At 38.9% G+C, this 27,659-nt stretch overlaps 3 protein-coding genes across 4 annotated transcripts in view; 1 reads left to right on the top strand and 2 right to left on the bottom strand.

The window, feature by feature from the left end:
* CDC40 (cell division cycle 40) overlaps window positions 1-15,985 on the bottom strand; it is a 45,591-nt gene extending 29,606 nt beyond the window's left edge. Inside the window, exons 1-2 of the mRNA XM_083374879.1 lie at window positions 15,762-15,985; window positions 2,158-2,244 (exon numbers count right to left, since the gene is read on the bottom strand). Of these exons, the coding sequence (XP_083231005.1) occupies window positions 2,158-2,244; window positions 15,762-15,962 (288 nt within the window). The 5' untranslated portion in view covers window positions 15,963-15,985. The remainder of the gene's footprint in view (window positions 1-2,157; window positions 2,245-15,761) is intronic.
* On the bottom strand, window positions 11,664-12,664 carry LOC310631537 (claudin domain-containing protein 1-like). 2 transcript variants are annotated; one of them, XM_083348045.1, is made up of 2 exons: window positions 12,547-12,664; window positions 11,664-12,498 (listed from the first exon to the last, which is right to left on the bottom strand). In XM_083348045.1, exons 1-2 carry the CDS (start codon window positions 12,578-12,580, stop codon window positions 12,038-12,040), a joined length of 495 nt encoding a protein of 164 aa, XP_083204171.1. In that variant the 5' UTR covers window positions 12,581-12,664; the 3' UTR covers window positions 11,664-12,037. The 2 variants fall into 2 exon arrangements, with proteins under 2 accessions (XP_083204171.1, XP_083204170.1); XM_083348044.1 differs by having other exon boundaries at window positions 11,664-12,664.
* Window positions 15,986-18,284: 2,299 nt separating the features above from the next.
* Window positions 18,285-27,659, top strand: part of WASF1 (WASP family member 1) — a 50,781-nt gene continuing 41,406 nt past the window's right edge. The window contains exon 1 of the mRNA XM_083358943.1: window positions 18,285-18,345. The gene's annotated coding sequence lies outside the window, so the exon portion shown is untranslated. The remainder of the gene's footprint in view (window positions 18,346-27,659) is intronic.

The following is a 27,659-nucleotide window of genomic DNA, read 5'->3' as shown; positions in this document are numbered from 1 at the left end:
TTGTTAAGTGAACCCATTCTCCATAAGTAAACAATGGTTTCCGGCAAAAAAAAATGTAATAAATCATGTTCATCTGACTGCAGGACACTGCAAATGGCCATAAAATGCAATCATGTGACTGCACCCCCTCACCCCAGATGTTCATAAGTACCTTTTTGGGGGTCCACCATAACTTCAAACCATCACTAAGCAACTGGCTATAAGTCAACGATTATCTATACTCATGGTAGCTGCTTTTTCCTGGAGGAGTTTTTTTTCCTGAGGAATATTCAATTTTATGTTTAAAAAAATTAACCTGGGTATTTGAGAGCTTTTACGTAGTAAAAATTTGCATTCAAATTTTCTTCCCATAATTTTATTTTAGCTAAAAAAATGTCTGTTTATTTTTTGTAGGATTTAAGAAGAAAAAGGATTGCAAATATAAGGAATACTGCTGCTTTTTGCCAGGAAACATTATTTATTTATTACAGAATATGTTTATTACAAAAATATGGCATTTATGAAACTCACAAAAACACATTAAATATGGGCATTTATTAGACATATCTTCAATGCATCAGTTCAGTGCATTTCCTAATTGATCACGCCAAGAATCCTTCAGAATTAACACTGCTTTCTCATCCGTTGATAAAATTAGCATTCTTCAAGGGTACAGATCTAGCATTTAACTGATTAAAAGATAAAGATAAAATAGAGAGTCCCCAATACTTCACCTACTGTGTAATTTCATAAATGCAAGAGAAAGAAGTAAAAGTAACATCTGGCTATGAGATTATAAAGCTATGAATAAGATCATTCTTTCCCCCACATCTTGCCTGCTATTTCCAAGTGAAAAGTGAAATAACTAGAGTATTATAAACAGACCAGATGTATTTTATATACACGAACTCCATTATTTAGCTTTACTATTTCCAGTTTTAAGAAACGATATTGTATAAAACAAGTAACAAATAAAATCTGCAGAAAAACGGTCTGAGAGGAGATATGGTAGCAATTTTTAGATATCCAAAAGACTGCTATACTTAGGAGGAATACACTTGTTCTTTGTTGCTCCAAAAAGGGTAGTACTAATACGAATGGAATAAAACTACAGAGTAGATTCAAGACAGATATTGGGAGAAGTTTCTTGACAGTAAGGGCTGTCAAACAGCAGAATGGGTTGCCTGAATATGTAGCATGTTCTCTTTCACTGGAGATTTTCAAACAGAGGCTGGATGGCTGTCCCAAGTGCTTAAGAATCTTACACCAAACAAGGATTTGGACTTGATGTTTTCTCAGGTACCTTTCAACTATGTGCTTTTCTGAAATGTTTACCTAATTATCTGAAATCTGAATTTTTAGTTAGAAAAAATTATTTTAAGGAGAAAGATTTGCCAGTTTCATAGTCCACACTCTATTAAGCATTGTAATTATTAGTCATTTTGGTGTAGCATTTAGTGTACTGAACAGTTATAAAATAAAGACCTAATTTCCAGCCTCAATTTTAAAATTATAATTTCTTCAACTACTTTCCAGCTGAAGAAATCATACTTAAATACAATAGGTGATGATACAAAACTGTGTATACATTATTTCATAATTAACAGTATTTTTCCACATCTTATTGAACAATATCAGCTAATATTATAGTGTCAAGCTGAAGAAGTCATAGTTCATTTCTAGACTGTGTTGCAGTTAAAATATCATCTCTAATTCTGCCCACTGCATTTTAAAAAAAGGCACAGACAAACTGTAGCATGCGCAGAGGACAGGTGATAAGGAGGATGAAAAGAAAATTTATAAGAACAGTTGGAGATATGGGTACAGAGAAGAATGGGGGGGGGAAGTGACAACTGTCTTTAATTATCTGAACAGCTGTCATGTAGAAGATGGGACGAATTGTTCAGAGTAGATTCAGAAACCAAGACAGGATCAATGAATGGGTTTAACCTATACAGAAGTGGATTTTGGTTAGACACCAGAAAAAAATATCCTAACAGTCAGAGCGTTTAAACAATGAAATACTCTGAAGGTGGTGGATGTATAATAGGATGCAACAGCAAATTCCTTCACTGAGCAGGATTGGACTGGAATGATCTCCAGACCCTCTTCTAACTTTACATCTATGGTTTTATGATAAACTGAAAGCAATTCATGTTAAAAAGCTAATTTACTTACCTCTGGTGCAAACATGGTGTCATACTTCGGATTATATTGAACTTCCTTGGTGGTTGGATCAAGATGAAGCCCTGTTTCCACATCTTCCTGGAAAATTAAACATAGTTGTAATGGACATACTTGGCAAACAGTACATCTTCTATATTAGCTTGATTAGAAAATTCTACTTCACATTCTCTAAGATCTTATGATATGATATGAATAGGACACTAACAAAGCAACTTTTATATAAGCTTCCTATAAAACTGGCATCTGAAAAAAATATTTTATTTTTTTTGCAGTAGGACTTTTCTAGGTTAGGATAACAGTTTATTTACCATAGTCTACCTGCCAATAGGATATATTAGTTTGAGGTTGAATTGTGGAGTCTTTATTGATCTCTCAATCATATCGTAACTATATCATACTTAACTATAACCAACTTAACCCATTTTAACTGGGAAACTGTGAGCATCTGAGACCAACTAAATCCAAAAATGCTTGGGAATTCCTGGAACCTTAATGAAACAATATTTAACTCCATTCAAAAAAGACAATAAAAAAGCTAAAAATAAAGACCAGAACATCTCACCAGCAATTAACACCCAGATAAGTGGGGATTAACACCCAGATTAACTCCAAACAAATAATCAAGGAGTAAACTGCCTCATCAAAGAATTACAAGGAGAAAAGAATGCCTCACCAACACTGACAGGGCAAACTACTGTATATAAACAGAAAGCAAATGCCACTCCCTTCTAGCATTGAAGATATAAGCTAGTTGGATAACAAAACATTTACAACCAAACTACCATGCTCAGAGAACCAGCAACTCCACAGTGTGGTTGGCAAACATAATTCTCTTAAATCCTACAGGAGGCTGTCCCCTATATAAACCAATTAAAGCAATAAAGAAGGCCCAAGGAGGGAACTTCAACGTTATTAGAATTAAAGCAAATATCAGCATCAAAGACCAAATAAATAGTAGTTAAGACAATAGTATTTCATCAGTACAACTTTTCCAGGTTTTACTTTAATCATTGCATAGCTTTGATGGCTATAATTTGGAGCCGACTCTTTCCTATAAAACAGATCTAGAGAATATGGTGGCAAAAATCAATACTAGGGACAACATCCTCCAGAAATTAAGCAGAACCAAATGGGGACCTTCAGCTGCCACCCTCAGAACAACAGCACTAGGGCTGGTCTACTCTGCAGCAGAATACCGTGCCCCTATATGGCTTAACAGCCGTCATACTAGTAAGCTGGACACCACGCCCAATGACACCATGAGGATAAGCGGCTGTATTAAAACCACTCCTATTTGCTGGCTTCCTGTTCTGAACCACAGGGAACTGCCAGCTCTGCGAAGGCAAGATGCACTAGTGAGAGAATGCAGGAAAAGTATGAACAACTTTCTCCTACTAGAGCACACCGACCTTCCCCATTTATCAGTTGGAAGGCTCAAATCTAAGAAGCCACTACTGGCACGTGCACAACATTGGCTTAACAACTTTAACAACTCTCGCACTGTATTGTGGTTTGGTATGCTGGCCTGACAGCCGCAGATAGGAAAGTATTACAGAAGGCGGTGAGCACAGCACAAGACATTGTGGGCTGTCCCCTGACACCACTGGATGACATCGCCAGGGCTCGCTGCCTTGGAAGAGTGAGGAAAATTCTCAGGGACGATTCACACTCTGGTTGGTATCTCTTTACTCTCCTACCATCGGGTAGGAGATACAGGAGTATAGCCAGCCGTACCAACAGGCTGAAGAACAGCTTTTATCCATGGGCTGTTCGGCTCTTGAATGGGAAATAATTTTATAATTATATGTATGATTGACTTGCGAGGCTGGTGTGTTGTGCAATTAGCTCACATGGTGTAACAAGATGGTGGGTTTGTTGTCACTGTGAGTTGTGGTGGGGGGGCACGAAGGGAGGCTCAGCCAATCTCAATGTATACGTGCTTGTACTTTGACAAGGTTCATTCATTCAACATCGATTCCTAATGGAAAGCCAAATGGATTGCTGAACCCCAGACACAGAACGGCATATAGATGACCCCATACAAAAGTGCCAGGTTTTGAACTACCTCGCCAGCAGTGGAAAATCCTGAACAGGATTTGCACCTCACATGGCGTCTATCAGGATTTGTGTATAAAAGGGGTATAGCATCCTCCCCTCAGTGTGATTCTGGGGTCCACGTCAAACTGTAAATCACGCTGTGGCCAGCTGAGAGCATACACTGGTACAGTATCTGACTTTTTTCAGATAAACAAGCCTGTGCTTCAATGGTTAATGGCCTAGACGTTGGTATCTGAATACAGATCTTTTTAACATTCATGTTATTTCATTATTTTATTTCATTATTTTTATTTTAGGTGACATGTCAATCAATGTATGTTGTAAGTCCAGGTATGTTACGCTATATGCTAAATAAATACATAGGTTTGAATAAAAAGACTTGGACCTTATTATCAAAAACATTTACCATTTCCCTTAAAAACCAGTTAACTTCTCCAAACACTAACAGAATCTTTGAAAAATAGCTGCTTTCCTATACTTGTGATGAAAATTTAACCTATTAAAAAAAACAAAAAAACCCCACTTCAATTCATCGCTGCATTTACCTAATGCTAACACAGAGATTCAGTACCAAGGAAAGCAGAATTATGTAGTCAATTTATGTTTTATGACAAACTCTTGATTTAAGGAATTGAATCAAAATCTGCTTTAAAGCAAAATTGCCTTTTAATTCTGAATCAGATTTTATGTAGTATAAAATAGTGAATCAGATTTTATGTATGCACAGAAGCTTACAGAGTATGGACAGAATTTTTCAGCTGCATCCAAAGTTCATCTAACCAAGGCCTATTAAACTGAAAGTTTATTTCTTTTTCAATTTAAACACATCTCACAAGATAAAAACAAAATAACAAATATATAATCCCAATGTCACATAAAACAATAGATGGCCCAAATACCCATAACAACTCAGTCTAAGTAGAACTAATGTTGAGGTGGTTTAGTAACTTAGAGACTATTAAACAGGATCAAACTGCAAAATTAATATATGAAGAAAAAATGTAGGTTGCAAGGAAGAAGTTGTGCCTAGATGGACTTTGATGAGATTTTCCAATACATGAGGCAACAAATTCAAAGAATAAAAGGCAACATATAAGTAGCTTATGTATAGTCACAAATATAGATTGAGATGAAAAAGATTTGGTCTAAAATAGATTTAAGCTTCTCTTCTCTTTTTGCCATAGATTTCATTTCTTTCAACTATTACTATTTCTTCCTTTTCTGTACTTGATATGACATTGCTTTTCCCAAAAGGCAATACCGAAATGAGTATGTATTTCCACATATATATGTAAAAAGAAAACACACAAAGAAAAAAAGCCATAGAAAATTATTTTATAAACAGAACTTAAATAAGTACATTATTCCCTCCCCCCAAAAAAATCTTATCATGCCTTAGACCTATGAGCAAGAAACTGTCTTTTTGTCAAAAAAACCCGTTGTTGTTGTTAGCTGCAAAGTTGTGTCCAACCCATCATGACCCAATGGACAACGTTCCTCCAGGCCTTCCTGTCCTCTACCATCTTCTGGAGTCCATTTAAGCTCACGCCTACTGCTTCAGTGACTGCAACCTGCCACCCCATTCTCTGTCATCCCCTTCTTCTATTGCCCTCAGTCTTTCCCAGAATTAGGCTCTTCTCCAGTGAGTCCTTCCTTCTCATTAAGTGGCCAAAGTATTTGAGTTTTAGCTTCAGGATCTGGCCTTCTAAAGAGCAGTCAGGGTTGATCTCCTCTAGGACTGACCGGTTTGATCGCCTTGCAGTCCAAGGAACTCGCAGGAGTCTTCTCCAGCACCATAGTTCAAAAGCCTCAATTCTTTAGCGCTTAGCCTTTCTTATGGTCCAACTTTCACAGCCATACATTGCAACTGGGAAGACCATAACCTTGACTATACGCACTTTTGTTGACAGGGTGATGTCTCTGCTTTTTAGTATGCTGTTTAGATTTGCCATTGCTTTCCTCCCCAGGAGCAAGCATCTTTTAATTTCTTGGATACAGTCCCCGTCTGCGGTGATCTTGGAGCCCAGGAAAATAAAATCTGTCACTACCTCCATTTCTTCCCCATCTATTTGCCAGGAATTGAGAGGGCCGGATGCCATGATCTTGGTTTTCTTAATGTTAAGTTTCAACCCAAGTTTTGCACTCTCCTTCTTTACCCGCAACAAGAGGCTCTTTAGTTCTTCTTCACTTTCTGCCATTAGAGTGTATCATCTGCATATCTTAGGTTGTTGATATTTCTCCCGGCAATCTTAATTCCAACTTTTGATTCCTCTAGCCCTGCCTTTCTCATGATGTGCTCTGCATATAAGTTAAATAGGCAGGGCGACAGTATACAGCCTTGCCGGACTTCTTTCCCAATTTTGAACCAATCAGTGGTTCCGTGTCCAGTTCTCACTGTTGCTTCTTGACCCACATATAGGTTTCTCAAGAGAGAAATAAGATGGTCTGGTACTCCCATCTCTTGTAAGAAGTTGCCAGTTTGTTGTGATCCACACAATCAAAGGCTTTAGCATAGTCAATGAAGCAGAAGTAGATGTTTTTCTGGAACTCCCTAGCTTTCTCCATAATCCAGCATATGTTGGCAATTTGATCTCTAGTTCCTCTGCCTCTTCGAAATCCTGCCTGTACTTCTAGTAGTTCTCGATCCACATACTGCTGGAGTCTAGGTTGTAGGATTTTAAGGATAACTTTACTAGCATGTGAAATTAGTGCAATGGTGTGATAATTTGAACATTCTTTGGCACTGCCTTTCTTTGGAATTGGAATGTAAACTGATCTTTTCCAATCCTGTGTTGAGTTTTCCAAATTTGCTTGCAAATTGAGTGTAGCACTTTTACTGCATCTTCTTTTAAGATTTTGAATAGCTCTGCTGGAATACTGTCACCTTCACTAGCTTTGTTGTTGCTCAGTTTTTCTAAGGCCCAATTCACTTCACATTCTAGGATGTCCGGCTCAAGGTCAGTGACCACCTCATTATGGTTATCAGGGACATTAAGCTGATTCTTGTATAGTTCTTCTGTGTAATTTTGCCACCTCTTCTGCCATTTTGGTCCTTTATCATGCCCATTTTTGCATGAAACGTTCCCTTCATCTCTCCAATTTTCTTGAAAAGATCTCTGGTCCTCCCTATTCTATTGTTTGCTTCTATTTCTTTGCACTGTTCATTAAAGAAGGCATTCTTATCTCTTCTAGCTATTCTCTGGAATTCTGCATTTAATTGGGCGTATCTTTCTTTTTCTCCCTTGCCTTTCGCTTCCCTCAGCTATTTGCAGCTTCCTCAGAAAGCCATTTTGCTTTCTTGCATTTCTTTTTCTTTGGGATGGTTTTAGTTGCTACCTCTTGTAGAATGTTGCGAACCTCTGTCCATAGTTCTTCAGGCACTCTGTCTATCAGATCTAATTCCTTAAATCTATTTGTCACCTCTACTGTATATTCAACAGGGATATGATTTAATTCATACCTGAGTGGCCTAGTGCTTTTCCCTACTTTCTTCAGTTTAAGCCTAAACTTCGCAACGAGAAGCTCATGGTTTGAGCCACAGTCAGCTCCTGGTCTTGTTTTTACTGACTGTATAGAGCTTCTCCATCTTTGGCTGCAGAGCACATAATCAATCTGATTTCTGTGTTGACCATCTGGTGATGTCCATGTGTAGAGCCATCTTTTGGGTTGTTGGAAAAGAGTGTTTGCTATGACCATCATATTCTCTTGACAAAATTCTATCAGCCTGTGCCCTGCTTCATTTTGTACTCCAAGGCCAAACATGCCTGTTATTCCAGTTATCTTTTGGCTTCCTACTTTAGCATTCCAATCCCCCATGATGATAAGGACATCATTTTTTGGTGTTAGTTCTATAAGGTGCTGTAGGGCTTCATAGAAATGGTTTGCCTTGGATTTGAACTGAGATCTTTCTGTCATTTTGGGGATTGTATCCCAGTATTGTTTTTCCTACTCTTTTATTGACTATGGAGGCTACTCCATTTCTTCTGAGGGATTCTTGCCCGCAGTAGTATACCTGATGGTCATCTGAATTAAATTTACCCATTCCTGTCCATTTTAGTTTGCTGATTCCTAAGATGTCGATGTTCAGTCTTGTCATCTCTTGTTTGACCATGTCCAGCTTGCCTTGATTCATGGATCTTAGATTCCTGGTTCCTATGGAGAAAAAATCTTTACAGCATCCGACTTTCCTTTCACCACCAGAGACATCCACAGCTGAGCGTCCTTTCAGCTTTGGCCCAGTCGCTTCATTCTTTCTGGTGCTACTAGTACTAGCCCGCTGCTCTTCCCCAGTAGCATATTGGACACCTTCCGACCTGAGGGGCTAATCTTCCAGTGTCATATCGCTTTGCCTTTTGGTACTGTCCATAGGGTTTTCATGGCAGATACTGGAGTGGGTTGCCATTTCCTTCTCCAGTGGATCACGTTTTGTCAGAACTCTCTGCTATGACCTGTCCGTCTTAGGTGACCCTGCACGGCATAGCTCATAGTTTCATTGAATTACGCAAGCCCCTTCACCATGACAAGGTAGTAATCTATGAAGGGGAAAAACAACAACAACCTAAACACTAATTATGTTAACAGAAATCTATCACCAATCCACTGTTCAATTCAGATATAAATTTCCTGTCCCCATTCCTTTATTATAAAATACTAGGTAATTTGAAATCATTTTCTATTTTGCAAAAGTTTTAAACAGATTCCTCAAAGCTAATCTAACTGAAGGCCTACTTTACCCTTTTTTCTCACCCCTTAAACTGAGTATTTACTTTCAAGATAATACAATAAAAAGAATTTATCTACATGCCTGTTTCTTGTACTTGAATAATTCTGTAATTTGACTTGAATTATTAAAATTATAGACAAAACAATCTCTTTATATCAATGTTTACTGAAGATAGTTTCTCTATAAAGGGATCACAGAAAATAAAATTCCACAACCACCTGAGGCAGCTTATTTAGCTACTGCATTATTTTTGTGGGTGTTAAAATTTCCTTGAGGATCAACATTACACAACCTTGTGGTTTTAAACCACTGGATGCCAAAGTGCATCATAAATGTTTCCATTAATGAATGGAGATTCTTTAGCTTCTTTCCCTGAGTGATAATTTCGTACACCCTCTGAACCAAAATTCCATTATGGCCAAAGGGCTGCCATTGAAAAGAAAAGCTACCTTCTGCAATTAGATTGAAAACCTGCCCTCAACAACTATCATCTTCTTTATTAAATGTCTTTGCAAATTGTCAGCATGAAGCACTTATTGGAGTGAGTGTTTATTGCTGGTGGGGTGACGAATAACAATAGAATATCTGTCCCCCCACTCTGCACATCTCCAAATCGCTGTAGTATTGCAGAAAGCTAAAGATAAGAAAGCAAAGTCCTATTGTATTAGGGCAATTCACCTGCTTAACATTGGTTGGTACACCCTGGTTTGGGGAACATAATGAATTATAAACATAGCTAGGATATGATATTAAATTGGCACAGGAGCTTAACTCACTCAGATGCGATTTTGACTTCTGAAAGTAGCCAACACCTTTGATTTTATCCTGAACTACCTTGGAAAAGCCAGCAGCTTGTCATGTGCCTGTGCTAGAAAAGCAGAAGCTAAAGATGCCCTTAGACACAGTCTTTAAGCTCCATTTCCATTTTTATCCCTACCAGCACCTTCTTCCTCATAATCCACAGAAATGAATGACTACCCCCATGTGCGAAGCAGTACCATGGAGCAACAGAGGTTCTGCATACTGCATGACAAACAGGTTCTGAAATTTGAATCATTTTCAAAAGGGCTTAGAAAGAAACATATACAAAGTTTTGAAAATGGCAAACTGATGTCCACATAAAAGCTCTTGAATAATTCTAGCATTCTCTAGAACACAGCTTGAAAATTACTATGTTGTTCCGGAAGAATTTAATCAGGTAATTGATGTTACTGTCACCATGAACATAATAGGAAATTATAATCAGATATAGTGTTTTAATTCTGGTTACAGTGCCAAATGTAATTAATTCTGCTTCAAATAGTCATAATGTTCAGAAATGTCTGTTTTATTATCTTCATATAGGATGTTGGAGAAAACAGCTTTAATGATACATTGTTTGTATTATCAAGCTATAGTAAACAAACTTGCAACTGGTTCTCAAGTCATGCTAAATCGTAATGGCTCTATCCTTCACTTGTTTAATGTGGCATGCAAATTAAAGACTCTATTTTCCTACCTTTAGAATAAACCCAGAGAAAGAAACCCAAGACAACCACATTTTAATGAGGCTTGTTCTACTCAGAATAAACCAGAGTTCCAATTTGTCTAATATTCTCTAATAACTATATTGCACTAGCTGCATCTGCTTATAAAACTCAGCACTGTCCATTAAGACAAGTACTCCGGATACTTAGGATGTAGGTATTTTTGTGCAGATTCTGTTAATATATAAATAAAATAAATAAATAAATAAATATAGAGAAAAAGATTACTTTTTAAAATGAGGATTATATATTGCATTATTTCTTTAACATTAAGTTTGAAACAAGAAGCATTTGAAATTAGGTCTGGCTGAAAAATATGACATAAAAGTCTTGACAAATATAATTTTTTTTCAATAAAAACCTTGTCTAGTGTTAAAACAGCAAAAGTAGAAAAGCATCTGTATGTAAAAACAATTTATGCAGGGGATGATTCATGGTAATGAAAACTATATTCCTTAATTTACTCCCTGTGCATTAAAAGAAAAAAGTTTGGAGTTCGAATGAGTGTCCTCTTTTGGTTCTTTAATAAAAGGATTAAAAAGGACAGAACTTATCAGCAATTCATTAAGCTCCTTTGCATAAAACATCAACTAATCTGGGATTAGCAAATGAACATAACACACACACACACACACACACACACACAAACACATACACATAATCTTCAAACACTGGGATGGATAAAAACAAGGCCCTAAGATGGGCACCCAGACCCAGCAAAAGGGGGGAGGTTGCGAAACAAGAGCTACTAGTGAGCCAATCTATGGACATTCAGACTCGGACACGAACCAGGTAGAGAAGGAGAGCGACTATGAGTGAGGAAATGACTTCCGAGCTTACAAACATGCGGGACAGTTAGAAACTATACGGTCAATTGGGGCAGGGCACATAAGCAACCGGCCTTATAAGCAATCTCCCGGAACTCCGGCTTTTTACTCTGACAAGTTAAGTGTATCAGCGCATTAAACAGTTTTGGTTTATGTTTCATCCTGGTGTTACACACACACACACACATATACATACATAAAAGGTAAAGGTAAAGGTTCCCCCGCACATGCATGCTAGTTGTTTCCGACTCTAGGGGCCGGTGCTCATCTCCGTTTCAAAGCCGAAGAGCCAGCGCTTGTCCGAGGACGTCTCCGTGGTCATGTGGCCGGCATGACTAGACGCCAAAGGCGCACGGTAACGCTGTTACCTTCCCACCGTAGTGGTCCCTATTTTTCTACTTGCATTTTTACGTGCTTTCGAACTGCTAGGTTGGCAGAAGGATACACATTCTATCCATTTTAATTTCATCAAGACCTTTCATCCCCTTAAGGATCCTATGTTGGCTTTGCAGATGAAGTTTAGATGTATTTTAAAAATGTGTTGAAATCTTATAGATCTCTGGCAAGAAAAAGCAATTCCTCAAAATCTGGTGTCTACGTCTCTTTAATTCCAAGCCATTTCAATAAATGTAATTAGAAGCATGCATCCTCTGAAACAGATAAATAACTAATAAAAACAGCAAGGAGATTAAAAAAAACTATGAAAATTAGAGACTTGAGGAAAAACGGGGATCTTATTATGCCACTCGGTAGGCTTTCAAAAGTGTGAATTCTTTCCTGTTTGTGCGTGCAGCCCAGATGAAAAGGGCAGCGGCCATGAACTGCAGAGGTGCTGACACACAAGCCAGACAGAAGGACCAGCCAAATTGGCCTTGCACTGGAGGAGGAGGTAGTTTCTTATGGAGCAGCTCAATTCCAGCTACATAGCAGCCAACTGAACCCAGTGTGCACAAACCAGCTAGGAAGTGGAGAACTCCAGTGGCAATGGCAGGATAGAGACTGTGGCAAGCACAAGCATAGACTCCAATAAGTGCTCCAAAACACATGAGTCCTAAACTGACAAAAGGCAGGAGAAACTGCAAGCGCCAGAGATAGGTTCGGTTCAGATCAATGCCACTATTATGATTCCCAGGATCTTTGTATTTTTCCATGAATTGATCCAAAAAAGAAAAGCTGACACACTTTGTGACCATCTCACCTGTTATACTGCTGGTGGTGTTGAGGTTTGGAAGGAATTGACTGAAACCTGGTGAATTATACCAATGAGAGTTTTCAGACATCGTGATACATCTCCGCCACAGCCCGATGGTGCCATTCCATCGAAAGAGTGCTTCAGTGTAAGAGTTTTCATCTGCATTTTCACCAAAAAGAGAGAGACGAATCCCAGGCATATTTACTTAAAAGTATAAAATCTTTGAACACTGGGATGGATTAAAAACAGTCATTTATTGTTAAAAGTTCATAATAAACAATAAAAAGCAATCATTTAAAACATAAGCTTTCACTGGTCCTCTGCCGGCGTCATCAGAGAAAGCACTGAAGGTTGGAAAGACTGTTTGTAAGCTTGTAGAAGATCAATTGTTGACTCAACAGATTGCGAGAAAAGCGATGCAAGACAGTCAGAACAATCACGATTGGCTAGAGCAGGGTCCTTCACGCGCTCAATGAGCAGAGCACGGAACCGAACAAGCTTACAAACAGTCTTTCAATGCTTTCTCTGATGATGCTGGCAGAGGACCAGCAAAAGCTTATGTTTTAAACGGTTGCTTTTTATTGTTTATTATGAACTTTTAACAATAAATGACTGTTTTTAATCCATCCCAGTGTTCGAAGATTTTATACTTTTAAGTAAATATGCTTGGGATTTGTGTGTGTGTGTGTATAATATATATATATATATATATATATATATATATATATATATATATATATATATATATATATATATATAGACACACACACACACAAATAAATAAAAAAATAACACCACCAGGATAAAACATAAACCAAAACTGTTTAATGCGCTGATACACTTAACTTGTCAGAGTAAAAAGCCGGAGTTCCGGGAGATTGCTTATAAGGCCGGTTGCTTATGTGCCCTGCCCCAATTGACCGTATAGTTTCTAACTGTCCCGCATGTTTGTAAGCTCGGAAGTCATTTCCTCACTCATAGTCGCTCTCCTTCTCTGCCTGGTTCGTGTCCGAGTCTGAATGTCCATAGATTGGCTCGCTAGTAGCTCTTGTTTCGCAACCTCCCCCCTTTTGCTGGGTCCGGGTGCCCATCTTAGGGCCTTGTACAGGATGTGCTGGGGATTCCTCCCTTCCAAGGACTGCAGTTCTTGTTCGTGTAGCCACACCATTCCGATCCTGCAAGGGCGGGACTCGTTGCGCCCGTCTTGAGTTGGATTCGCATTTTTAGACTCGGATCTCTCTCTCTCTCTCTCCGTATGTACATTTATACACTTGTGAATAAAAGCTGGCACTTTTACATGATACATAGTAAAGAAAGTTATTTTTTTGGTAGAACTCTTCTGGCTCAGAAATATTCTTAGACTCCATATATAACTAAATCTAAGTAAGATGAATAGCAGTCATCACTTCCAAATTTAAGAAAAATGAAAATTCTGAGATTGGTCCATGCAATATTCTGATAAAGACCCTGAAAATTGAGTTGCAAATAGGATATTCACTGATATTTACATATTAAGTAAATCAAACATTTAAGCATACAGATGGCTGAACTAGGAAAGCCCCCCCCCCAAATTAGCTGATAGCTCAATCAACCCACACCTGCCATGTAAAAACAGATCTACCCATCTTCCAAAGCAAAACAGGTAAACAGAAAATGCATGGATAAATATGAGGACAGAAGATGGCTGTCTTAAATTCATGACCAGCAGACAGTCTGTGACAATTTGGGTAGTTTCAAAGATATTTCCTTACCAACTGAGAAACTATATGCCCAAAGTTAGGAAAAAAAGCAGTGGAAGTGGGAGTGACTTCTAACTTCTTTCCAGTTTCCTTGTAGGAAACTGTCATGGAGGGTTAGAAATGATGACCAGGCGATGAAAGCTGACTACAATAACAGGGGAGCACTGAAGCAGCCACAACTTTGCCAAATTCCAATCTCACAGGACCCAGGGGACCTGGAATTTGGATGCATTCTTTAAATTAGCCCTATTTGAGGTACATTGGTTCAAAAACTGTTGTTCTCTTATGCACCATTTTGCCCAACTGAACATACATGCATACATACATACATACATACATACATACATAAAATCAAACGTTTTATTGGTATAAAGATTATGTGGAGAGCTTCATGTGCCAGTAACACAACTTATGCAAAAAGTTATTTATCTGTTTAATAATTAGCATGCACACTCTTTTGTCAATGTCTTCATAACTGATCTTTACAAACTAAGTTAGGGTGACTCTATAAAGGAGTTTTTCCAACAGCCTTCGGTACTTTGTTGTTGTTGTTATTTGTGAAGTCGTGTCCGACCCATCGCAACCCCATGGACAACGTTCCTCCAGGCCTTCCTGTCCTCTACCATCTTCTGGAGTCCATTTAAGCTCACGCCTACTGTTTCAGTGACTCCATCCAGCCACCTCATTCTCTGTCGTCCCCTTCTCCTCTTGCCCTCAACCTTGCCCAGCATTAGGCTCTTCTCCAGTGAGTCCTTCCTTCTCATTAGGTGGCCAAAGTATTTGACTTTCAAATACTTTTGAGTTTCCTTCGGTACTAGTTATCACAAAAATAATATCACGTGATAAGAGAGAAGTTGCCGCTGCTGGTGAGGAGGAGGAGGAGGAGGAGGAGGAGGAGAGTAACAGAGATCTCGTTCCATAACCCAAACTAACTGTTGGATTTCGTTTGCAATGCTATGCCTCAGATACAAAGACGTGAAAGCAATAGGATCGTGAAGGTCAATGCTGGTCTGTAAAGTTAAATTTACACTCCCCCTCCCTTCCCATTGATTGCTGAAGCTAAACCAACCATGTTTTTAAACATCCACCCATATTCTGAGCGTGCAAGGCTGATCACCACCCCTTTCCCACAATCCTTTATCACAGGGGTCTTCAAACTTGGCCCTTTTATGACTTGTGGACTTCAACTCCCAGAATTCCTCAGCCAGCAAAGCTGGCTGAGGAATTCTGGGAGTTGAAGTCCACAAGTCATAAAAGGGCCAAGTTTGAAGACCCCTGCTTTATCACGACCAATAGACTCTTCAAAAGGTGGAATAAGCTTTCCCTACGGACTCTCCACCGTTGCGCCGCTATAAAATTGACACTCGCGGCTTTCTGGAGGAAGCCATGCACGCGAGGGAGGAAAACACCCACAGCGTCAAGCAATCGGTAGGGGCCGGCAATGCCAAGTCTCCCATCCAAGACAGGAAAACGGTTGTTTTCTACTTCGAGTCGGCGAGATTCGTACGACCCCGGCCGGCCAGCTCTTACCTTCACTGACACCGCTGGGGCCGAGTCCACTACCGGCAGCAGAGCCTGTTGCGCAGAGGGCGGCGGCCCCGCCAAGTGAAGGACAGCGTCGGCCCCGGCGACCTGGGCGGAAAGGCCGGGCCTTCCTTCAGCATCCGACCCCGAGTCGGACTCAGAATCTGAGCCCCCGTATGACGCGAGGGCAGCGATGGCGGCCGACATCTTACCCGAACGGAAGTGGCCCTCGGCCAGGGGGGCGGAGCGTGAGGGGAAAAAAAAACACACACACAAAACCCCAGCGAGTCCTGGCAGCTGCGTAAAACAATTCTTTTTTCTTTCTGGACTTTCCTCAATTTGGGCTGAACTGGGCTTATCAAAAGTGCAAAAATAAAAAAAAATGTACCTATTTTTAGGCTTCTGTCCAAATACAATTGTGATGGGAGTCATTGAGCTTTAGGCTTTTTAAGTTTGAGCGGATAAGGACTTTTAACCAGTACACAAATCCCTGCCTACGGATGGAGGAGTTTAGCGTAATCTCGAGACTGTTGCCTTTGAGAGAGTTGTTTGCGGAAAACCGTAGTTTTAATACACATTAGTTTGCATTAATTTTCTCGGGATTAGTTCAGATACTCGTAACAGGAGAGACTGTAAGCACCACAGCTATATACATTGGATGAAGGAAAAAAAAAGATTTGTGGCATCTTTATAACTAACCAAATCTCGCTCTTTTTATCCCACAACAATAATGGTCGTCTTTCCTTTTATTCCAAAATAAAAGGGCATGAACGTTTTTAATATTCGTCACTTGCAAACAAAGTCCGTCTTTTTATTAACTGGTCCCAGTTCTGAAATGCAGCAATGTAAATAAGTGTCAATGTCCTCTGGGGTCCAACGCGAAAATCTTTTACTAAAGATGTTTCTAAATGACACCAAATAATTCTTGCAACGTTAATTGCAGGGCGCAGATACGTACTGAAAATGTTCGTTCCGTTTTGGCAACAGATCTAACATAACTGCATTAGGGTGCAGTTCGAGATTTAGTAAAAAGAATGGCACCCAATGACTAGGAATTTACTGGTTCATTTTTGTGATCATTCAGAAAGCACGAATGAGTTCCAAAAACTTAACATTTTGGATAAAAATAAACGACATGTAAAATTTCAGAGCATATATCTTGAGCATTGTTCAAGGAAGATAGGCTCAGTTGCTTCCAGAATTATAGTGGAATATGTAAGTATTAATTGAAATACAGGATAAATCCGTGGGACATATAAGTATCTGATTACGTATAAATGCAGTCGGTTGTCAGTCCGATACCATTTTATTCAATAAATATAGGCAAGTGTTGAGATTATTTGTAGCCTTGCTGAAATTCAATACTATTAAATTATTAAAACCGGTTTCAGAACGGACAGCAAAGCACATTGTCCAACTAGATTGGAAAATAAATTGAGGCTGGAGATTACTGCAGACTTCCTTCCGCAATTAGTGGACTCCCGTGAAGTTTCACAGTACAATCTTACCCATAAAGGAGATGCAAATACTACCGAGCTCAGTGCGGTTTGACCCGTAATTGGACAGGGTGTTGTATTCCTAGCACAACTGTATAATGACAGAAGGACTGCAGTATTCAAACTACAGCATTTTAATTCTTTTTTCATTCATTCATTCATTCAAACAGTGCTCCAACGGAAAAATGAAGCAGGACGGTAAGCCCTACGAACGCTTAGCCTGCGACGACCGGGCTCTAAACGTAACTCTCCCGGACCGCCGTTCTTGCAAAGAGTCTTCTGCGTCCGACGTCTCTGGATCTAACGCCAACTCCTCCTCCTCTTCTTCTTCTAATTGGCTGCGAGAAGCCGGTTTAGGGAAAGCCGCAATAAAACCCTGCCGCCGCCGCCACCTCCCTCGCGTCTCAGCCCCCTTAGGAGAATAAAGCTAGCCTGTACCACCCGACCGTGTACGCGGGGGTGCGTGTGTGCCTGGCATCGGAAAAGAGGCTGTTCAGCGTCCGCCTCCTTTCATCCCGAGTCTGAAGAGCCGCGCGGTGAGGGGCTGCCGGTCAGGTGGCTGCGCAAACAACACCTTCGCCGGCCTCTCCCCCTTGAGCGGTCGCACCACCCCCCCCCGTTCCGGGAGAGAGTGCGGGAGCCGGCCCGAGAAAGCCCCGCCTTCGGCACACTCGCACCGACACGCGCGCGCCGCGCTCTCTCGCGCCGTGTCTATTGTGAAGCTTTGTGCCGAGGAAAGATCCGCGCTTTCTCCTTCCCTTCTCCACCCCCCCCACACCTCCTCCTCCTCCGGCTGCTCAGTCTCTGCGCTCCCCCCCTCCCACCTCCCGGACTCTCGCGGACAACCGTCCGCCAGGGGTGGGGGCTCCTTCGCGGGGAGCCAACGAACTTCCAACCCCAACGGACCCGCCGGGCGCGAGCTCTCCCCGACCCAGAAAGGAGAAGGAGCTGACGGGGGGGGGGGAAAGGGGAGGGGGGTGGTGGCTGTGAGAAGATGTAAAAAAAAAAAGGGAGGGGGGGAGGGGGAGCGCGGCGGTGCTTGGTGAACGCCGAGACGAAGGCGAGGAGCCGGGATTCCTTCAGCAGAAGACGCGGTGAGTTTCCTGCTTGCTGCGGGTCCTGTATTCTCTGCAGTGCTGCTCCCCCTTCTCCCTCCAGCCGCCGCCGCCGCCGCCGCCCCCTTCCACTTGCCGCCGCTTCCCCGCTCGCCGAGGCGAGAGATATTCATTCCCACTCGGTCATTCCACGCGGAGAGAGGGGGCACGCCTCCCACCTCGCCTGCTGGCCGGCCGGCCGGCCAACCACCTCCCCTGCTGAGTTAATGAGAACGGGAAGGCGAGCGGCGGCGGCGGGGGGGCGGTGTCAGCGTTAGTAGCTGCCCCCCCCACTCCTTCCCCTCAGTCCTGCGGCCTCAGATTGGGGGCACGCGGGCGCTTCCGGTGGGCGATTTTTCTCCACTTCCCCGCTGCCCCCTCCCCCCAAGATGAAAAAAAAAAAACAAGGCGAGGCTGCGGTCAAGGGTCTACTTCTCAGACGTTACCTGAAATACGTCTTGGGGGTGGGGGTGGGATGTGGGCTGCTCGCTGCTTCTCTGCTTGAGTCTTCCGCGAATAAACGGCACTCTTTTTTTTTTTTTTAAAAGCCGGGGTAGCCTTTTTTTCGTGGCTGATCGAGCCCCCTTAATCCGGGCTTCGTTTCTTATCACACGCTCAGGTGGCTGAGTGCGAACTTCACTCTCCTCTCTCTCTCTCTCTCTCTTTCTCTCCCCATCTGATGGATGGGTGGCTGGAAGCATAAGTAACCTTTTCTCTGGAAGCATAAGTAACCTTTTCTTTCCCGGTCCCCTTTTTCGAGGCGGACTTCAGAATGGCACTAGAATAATAATGCATCCTACCCGATGAATTTATTTTAAATAATAAGAAAATAATAAGAGGTCGGAATATTTGTTTCAGGGGAATTGGAGCAGAGTCGGTATCTTTGTGTGTTTTTCCACCAACGCATTAATAGAAATATGAAAGGACATTTTTGGGGTGTGTGTGTGTGATGTGCTGGGTATGGGCCAGAACACCACTAGGTGCAATAAAGATATGGAGGACTTGCACATGTATATCCTTGATTTGTATGAAGCTATGTAAAGCAATGTGGAACAGCTCAGGGTTATAGAGCTCTTGTCTCAAACATATAGAAGTAAGGAAAGGTACAACCGGCTGTTTGTCTTTAAACATATATAATTGTGATTCTATAAGCTATGAAATTTTTGAATTAAACTAATTTCTCTTTAAAAGCCTGAAGTGTATCTTGAGAGGTGATTGTCACTGACAGTGAATGAGTTATCCAGCCCTATTCCCCAAATACTCAAAATATATTTCTACAAAAGTATTTTAGTACATCTTTTTGCTTACCTTTATTATACAGAAATGGTAAGATCCAAACCTTTTCCCCTGGAATCTTACTTGTGGCTGAAGTAATTGTGTCATGACAGACTTAACTGCTTTCAACTTACTACAGCTCTTCCAGATTATACTTTATGCTATTTGACATAATTTTATAGACACTGGTTTTGAGTCCTTTTAAACAATTTTAAGATTGCTTTATACATTAAAATTCATTTTTTTAAAAATAAGGATACCTCATAACAATGTAATAAAATAAAATATTTTATATATATTCATATATCACATATATATTTGACAAAAGCCTTATTACTGTTATCCGTTTATGCTTGTTTTTGTAGAATCTGAGGTAGTAGTGTACATATACTTTTGTCTAAATGATCTTTCAGTATTAGATTTTAAATTGTTTATTTGAATTGCAATACTTATTGTAAAGTAGATTCTAACTTTTGAAATTGTACTTGAAAGACAATGTTGCACGCTATAGAGAAAAAGATAAAATATTTTTAAAACATGCCTGTGATTTTGGTTGGGTTGTTTTTCAATTCCATTCTAAAAGTAAATGGAAAAGTAAAAGCTTAAATCAAAATCAAAGGTAGCACATTACACAATAAAAACAATATGATAATCTGATCTTGGACATTGTCAATTTGCTGAAATATTGTACCTTAATATGTAATAATTTATAAGGCAATATAACAGAACCCTTTTGAACATAGTATAAATGGAGTACAGTACATAGCTTATAGCTTTATTGTTTTCACTTTTCATGAAGTTATTTTGTCTTAATTGTTAGTGCTTTAATGAACTGGCAGCAGGATTGAGATATTTTGTGCATATAGTTTCTGTGAACTCAGTATGCAGTGTTTTGCACTAACATTGACTAGAAAGAGTTTCCTGAACAGGTTGTTACTTTTATTATCAGTATGTGTGTATCTTTTTGGTGATGGTGCAATATTTCTATGAAACTGAAGTCGATGGGATAACCATAGTGATATTAATGTCTAATAGGAATATGAAATTTCAATAAGCATGTTATACATTAACCAGATATAAAAGCTACTCTTGTTGCCATTCATACCCAAGTATTAACTTTTTCAGAAAAAAATATTTGGAATTTTAAAAATGCTAATAAATTGAAATATTTTAGTCTTAAATACTTCAGAGGTTCCAATAAGTCCAATATTCTAAAATAAATAAATAAAGAAATAGTATATAAATTGGGTTGATCAGCATATTCCTTGTTATTTATTGTAAGTGACATGTTTATTGGATTTTATGTGACTCATTTAATCAATAAAGTGTAAGTATAAAAGTGGTTTACTTTTCTTCTATTCAGCCATGATCAATTCTTGGAAACTGCCTGGACAAGTCCCTGCAGTTTTCTTGGCAGGGTTTTTCAGATGTGGTATGCCCTTGCCTGCTTAGTTATTATCAAAATAGGTGATATTCATGCTCCCTTTCTTATCATACATTAGGGGCAGAATTTTTATAATTACATGATACACTTTCTCTGTGTAGAATGGACATTGCCTTGTGATTTGTTCTCAGCAGGTGGTAGCACTTAGTAGAACTTGGTTGATCTTGAAAGCTAGCAGAAATGGTTCTGGTTGATATTCGAATGTGGCATTATCTAGAAACTACTGGATACATTGAAAATTTGAGGAAAAAAATTTTGGAAGAATGCAGTGGCAGATTAATTACAACATGCTGCAAGATTCCTCCCCCCCCCTTGCACTTTCCAAGATTTGAGTTTAATTTGAGGGCATCCTTTTCATATTGGTATGCACTTACCATTAACAGCATCATTCTAGAAGAATGGACAAGGTAATGAAAAATTAGTAGAATGCAGTGGGGGAATGTATCCATAGATATTTCACTAGTTTTGTTTTTGTTTGCAGCAAACATGAAATAGGAATAACGAGTAATGTTTGTCAGTCTCCTGAATCATCTTTTATTAACAGTGTATAACATGTATCTTGCTGACTTTTTATTTATTAATGTAACTTAGAGTTCATATAAAAGATAGCTTAAACCATTGACAGTATACATATTTTTTCTAGGTATACTGAACTTAAAACACATGATTCCACTGACTTCAGATAAGCCCTTCTTTGGTTTCCTTAGTTATCATTACATAAGAAAAGAGAAACTATGCTGCTTTGTTCTAAAGTATTATTTTACTATATATATTATATTACTTATGCTAATTGCTGACAGAATAGCTTATGATTATATCTTCTGTTCCATTATTTTATGCTATTGTGAATGAACTATTCAATTTTTAAATTTTATTTTATCAACAGTTGCTAAGGAGTTTTATATTAAAACATTCAGAATCTAATGGACAGTGCAAAGTATTTTAATATACATATTGTTTATTTAAAAGTTCTGCTTGGTTATTGGACCTCACTTATTCTAGATGAGTCATATCGATTTACAGTAAATGAATCAGTAGTATAGGTTTGGCTATACAATGGCAATATGAGAGCCAGTTTGGTGTAGTAGCAAAGGTGCTGGCTAGAAACCAGGAAATTGCAAGTTCTAAGCTTGATGTGATTAGTGAGAAATACATCCAATAGTGAGAAAATTGTTAAAGACACAGTTGAATGGTGGAAACACTATCAAAGCCATCAATATCTGAGCCATACCTTTGATATGATACATTGCTGAAATAATTAACTGGATATTAGTTAAATTGGACAGTTTGGACCGAAAAACAAAAGTAAAGTTTGGGTTATAAAACATCAGGTATAAATAATCATGATTGAAAAGAAAGTCTGGATAATTGATGTGGCAATATCAGGGGATAGTAAAATAGGAGACAAAGAACTGGAGATCACAAAGTATCAAGATCTGAAAATAGAAGTTGAAAGATTATGGCATAAACTGACTGGTGCTCTCAGTGGTTATTGGCTCACGGGGTGCCATACCAAAAAATCATGGAGGGCACTTAGAAAATGTGTGCATTGACAACATTTCCACCCATCAGTTGCAAAAGGCCATAATGTGTGGATCTGCACATATACTACACCAATACATTACCACATCCTAGGTTGTTGGGAAGAACTCAATGTGTATGAAAGCCAAAAGTGAAAGAACGGGCAGTTGTGACTTCACATTGTTGTGAACAGATAATAATAATAATATGGGTCCTTGGAAAGTATTCAATACGTGGATAAAAATGCTAAATCCAGCCTAAACATCTGACTGACTGCCACCAACCAGAAAAATACATTGTATTTTCTCAAATACAGTTACTGACCCATCAGATCTTTTTTTTTAATTTAAATCAAAATTTGACAGGTGGACATGGAAATAAGTATTAATTGAGTTCAGTCTTATATTTTTTTCCTTTTAAAAAAATAAAAACTGGGGGCTAGCACTGTTGGAATCCAAAGGCACACTAGTTGGAGGCTGGTATAAAAAAAGTAAAATTTTGCTTCTCCACCTCTAGATTGCTATAGAGTCTTTCAGTGTTTGAGGAGATTTTGGGGATTTCAGGGAGATAGAAAATTACAAATCTTGGATTCATTTGCAGAAACAGTTCTGTCAGCAGAAGAATTTGACCACCCAGAGTCTTTTTGTTTAATATACAAGACTTTATTAATAGCCAAGCCATGAATAAAATATATTTTGAAATAGTACCCTCATGCACTTTCATGTAAGTGCCTTGGTGAATCAGATAAAAATCTACTTGTTTTGTAAAAAAAATTGCAGCTGCAGTGGAAATTGATTAGTTGGCCTTTGCTTTCCATTTAAGTAGCTTTCCATATTACTGTGAAACTACGAAACTGTTTGCCTCTTTAACTAAGAGTATGGGACTGGTCACTTTGTAATTTTGGTAAATGTGGTAAAAACAATAGTTTATAAGTACAAATGGCATAAATTTGGAATAAATGAGGTAAAATACTAGAGCAGGGGTCTTCAAACTTGGCCCTTTTATGACTTGTGGACTTCAACTCCCAGAATTCCTCAGCCAGCATGCCTGGCTGAGGAATTCTGGGAGTTGAAATCCACAAGTCATAAAAGGGCCCAGTTTGAAGACCCCTGTACTAGAGCATACACTTTCATGCCTCCTTTTTGTCTCTCAGGTCCTTGAGTTCTATGAAGGAGATTGTGATAAATTTGCAAAATCTTTAAAGGTCAGTGCTGCATACTCAGAACTTAAAGCTACTTCTGGTAACTTCACTGAGATTTCAAAGTTGGATCAATTCATATTTTTTCCTGTTATTGCAGCTTAGTTATGTAAAGATTTTTGGAAAGATTCAGCCGATTGTGCATGTATATTACTATTGCTCTTCATGTCTTTTAATAATTAGTTGTATGAGAGAAAGGTTTAAGTTCAGGAGGAGGTAAGGCTTTTTTGAAGGAGAATAAAATGTTAATAGGTTTAAGAGTGATTGTGGCATATCTTCTTTATACATTTAAAAACTGTTGAGGTTTTTTCTGAAATCTTTTAAAAAGTAGTGGCTGGACAGCTCCAGAAATTCTGTCCAAAAGATTTTAAATGTATTTCAGTCTGACCATGCTGCCTTGTTGTTGTAATAGTACTGGAGAGTGGGGAGATGTACATTTTGTTTTGTTTGCAGCCTCAGCTGATACATTTTCTGGTCAAAAATAGTTTCTGATGATTCTCTATGATCTCTTAAGAACTTTTGACATTATTAGTCATGGCATTGTAGTTGATTCAACACTGTCATTTTCTGTGACCTCTTAAGAATGTTTGACATTACTAGCCATGACATTGTATTTCATTCAACACTATCTAGGGAAGAAAAGTTTGACCTATTTAGATTTCTTTTTATACTAAATTATAACAAAAAAGTATCTGTAATGGTGCTCAGTAGAAGTTCTATTCTTCAATTACATCAAAAGATGTTACAATTATGTTGTGATCGACTAGATAACAAATCCCTAAAATATGACTTAAGGCTGCATTAGATTTCTGTGACACTGCATGTCAGGGAATGTATGTATCTTTCATTTGGAGATGGTTGCACACCTGTTGTATTTATATTTCTGTGAATGTTAATGTTCTGGCTAGGGAGCACTCAGACAACAAAGCATCAACAGGAAGTCATATCAACCAATCAACATGCAATGTGCATCTCCGCACAACATGATGTTGAAATTTGAGAGGTGTGCATATCGCCCTGTCAGCAACCTACAGTTAACCCATCAACCCCTTTGCATCGTGGGTAAGTGTTGGCGGCTACACACAGTTGTGGACAAGTCTAAATCAAGCTTTAGGCTGGGTTCACATGAAGCAGGAAATGCACAATTTATATAGGCTTCAGATCAGGTTTACTTGGCATATTGTAGACCCTGCTCTAAAAACAGGCGGTAAGATCCATTTTAGGTTGGTTCTGAGATTCTGCAATAATTAACTTACATATTTTACCCATTCATTCTTCCCAAACCTGAAAAGAAGATCAAAAGGAACTGAAATGTTGATCTCTCCTACTCTTGGAGCTATAAACTGGATGCTAAAGGCTACATATGACCTCTGGGGTGTACTTTTTGCATGTTTCAAGATACATTTTGTTTAAGTATGGTTTGTTCAATAACTTAAAACTGAGCTTACATAGCACACTAAGTGATAATGCATTCTTTATAGCCCAAACAATAGATTCACGTGTCACTTTATGCTGTAAAGTGATTTTTTTTAGTCTGTTGAATGAATCCAATAAATTTCTAACATTAATGAATATTTGGGTCTTATTTTTCTTATCTCAGGATTGTCTTTTACTACAACATTCTGGATATGGAAGCAGCTATAAATTAGAAATGTTTTAATTTTGAAACAGGTCCAGAATGGCCAAAATATTCCATTTCAAATCCAGACCGTCTACTACAGACATGAAATGTTTTAAACATTTTTACCGTAGGCCTTAGTTGCCACATAGTTGTTTCTATTGAATAATGGGAGAAGATTATTTTCCTAGTTTTCTCCAACCCAAAACACAAATCAAGTAAATGTAATTAATTACAGGTAAGAGTATATTATAATCTCATTGTGCTGCACCTGCTTGGATAGTGATGTTAAGACTTCACATCAATATTTCTGTAACCGAAATATTTTTAGAAATGAAAATAAAAAAGATAAAGATTTCCCCTGTCTGGTCATGAGCAACTCTAGGGAACAGTGCGCATCTCCATTTCTTAGCCAAGCGAGCCAGTGTTATGGAAAGATGCTTCCGTGCTCATGTGGCCGGCATGACTATTTGCTGGGGTACACGGAATGCTGTACCTATTCATCTACTTGATTTTCATGCTTTCAAACTGCTTGTTTGGCAGGTGCTGGGGCAAAAACAGGAGCTCACCTTGTCATACTTTACTTGGGTCTTGAACTGCAACCTTTGGTGCAACAAGCCCAGTGCCTTGACTACTAAGCTATTGCCCCCCCCGCCCTAGAAATGGAAACGTTCGGACTGTTAAATAGTAGAAGCCACTAGAGTGGGCAGTTAATTTTCCCAGGGGGCCACATCAGAAACTGGGGTTGTTGTGGAGGATCAGCCACTATGCTGAACTTAATTTTGCTACTGATGCCCATGTGTTGAGAGAGGAGAGAACACTAAGCATCTCCTCAGCCCAGCTGCTGCTCTTCTGCTCTTTCTTTCTCCAACTGACTAAAGGAGCACATTTTGCTTCCTGTCCCGCCTTCAGCAGTGGTCGTATATATTATTTTCTAACTTCCAGTTGATCTCATGTGCACTGCACAGGGACAGACCAAGGGCCAGATGTGACCTGGGGGCCATAAAATGTCCAGGTGCGCACTAGAAAACTCTCCAGCATATGTATAAAGATCTGGATATTACTCCTTTTTTGTGTATTAGAGTGTTTCTTCCAATTTGTAAATATAGACCCTTTAAGATAAGTTGAAGTTGCTACTTACCAACTGAGTTGTAAAATCAAGAAATAGCTGTTTGTCCCATTTTGCTTAAGTCCTAGAGACAGTTATCAAAGAAATGCACGGTAAGTCTGTGTCTTAAAGATTGCACATAGGTAAATGGGAACAGTGTGGGGAGACAAATGAGTAGACCTCACTTATCATCTATTCGTTCAGCAACTGTACCAAATGATAATGGTTTAAAAAAATAACTATGGCTCATTTAAAACCTTTTCATGAACTCTCAAAATATTTCAGGTAGCCAATAATCATCTGGGTCATTTTTAATATCCTTAATATCATATTCAGCATTTTCTTTAAAAACTATTTATGGAACTAAAAATATAGATTTTCAAATTAAAAAGTTTAGTTGCTTTATAATAAAACACTTTGAATGTTAAATTTAAAGAAAAGTTTTTATGTTTGCTACTTTCAAAATCCATGAGAAAAAATGACTATAGCTACATTAAGTAATTAAAAATTTAATTAGGGCCACTTTAAAGTAGTTTTAGAATATATCAATGCAAATAACTTTTTTCATAAATGAAATATTTTCCACTGATCTGGATTTGGTTTAATTTAATTTACACCTGGAAATGAGTTATTTTCTATTCTTTTATTTACTTATCTTTGACCATGAAATACTGATTACGATGTTAAAGCATTGCATTTGTTAAAAAAGTTTGCGCATTCTAAAGGAATTATATTTCTTACAATTTCAATATCTGTCTTCAACCTGAAATGTATTAATATTTATATTTCACTATTGTCCCTTGGGACATTGAGTGTCTCTTGCTTCATTGATCTCATAAGATTTCTCTTAGCTGTCCAGACAAGAAGTTATAAGAGTAGATTACCAAGGACAGTAAAGTTCTGTTAAGTATATTTACTGTAACAAATTTAATGAAGTCATCATGAAACAATTCCAGAATTTGCTGGATATACAATATTAACCATATTTATAGACCAATCATGGTTCAAAGCTACTCTATATAAACATGATGGTGATTTCCACCTGTCTCTTATTTTGAAAGTAGAATGATCTGGAATCTTCTTTTTTGGACCTTTAACAGTTCTTTCTTTAAGTGGAAGAGCTGCTGATTTTGAAACCTACTTCTAGTCC

The sequence above is a fragment of the Vipera ursinii genome, assembly GCF_947247035.1.
Source record: "Vipera ursinii genome assembly, chromosome: 1".
Lineage (NCBI taxonomy): Eukaryota > Metazoa > Chordata > Lepidosauria > Squamata > Viperidae > Vipera > Vipera ursinii.
This window is presented reverse-complemented; position numbering and strand designations above follow the sequence as displayed.

Bases quoted from the DNA above. Each gene is read 5' to 3' on its own strand.
- LOC310631537 (XM_083348044.1), bottom strand. From the start codon at position 12,580: ATGTCTGAAAACTCTCATTGGTATAATTCACCAGGTTTCAGTCAATTC.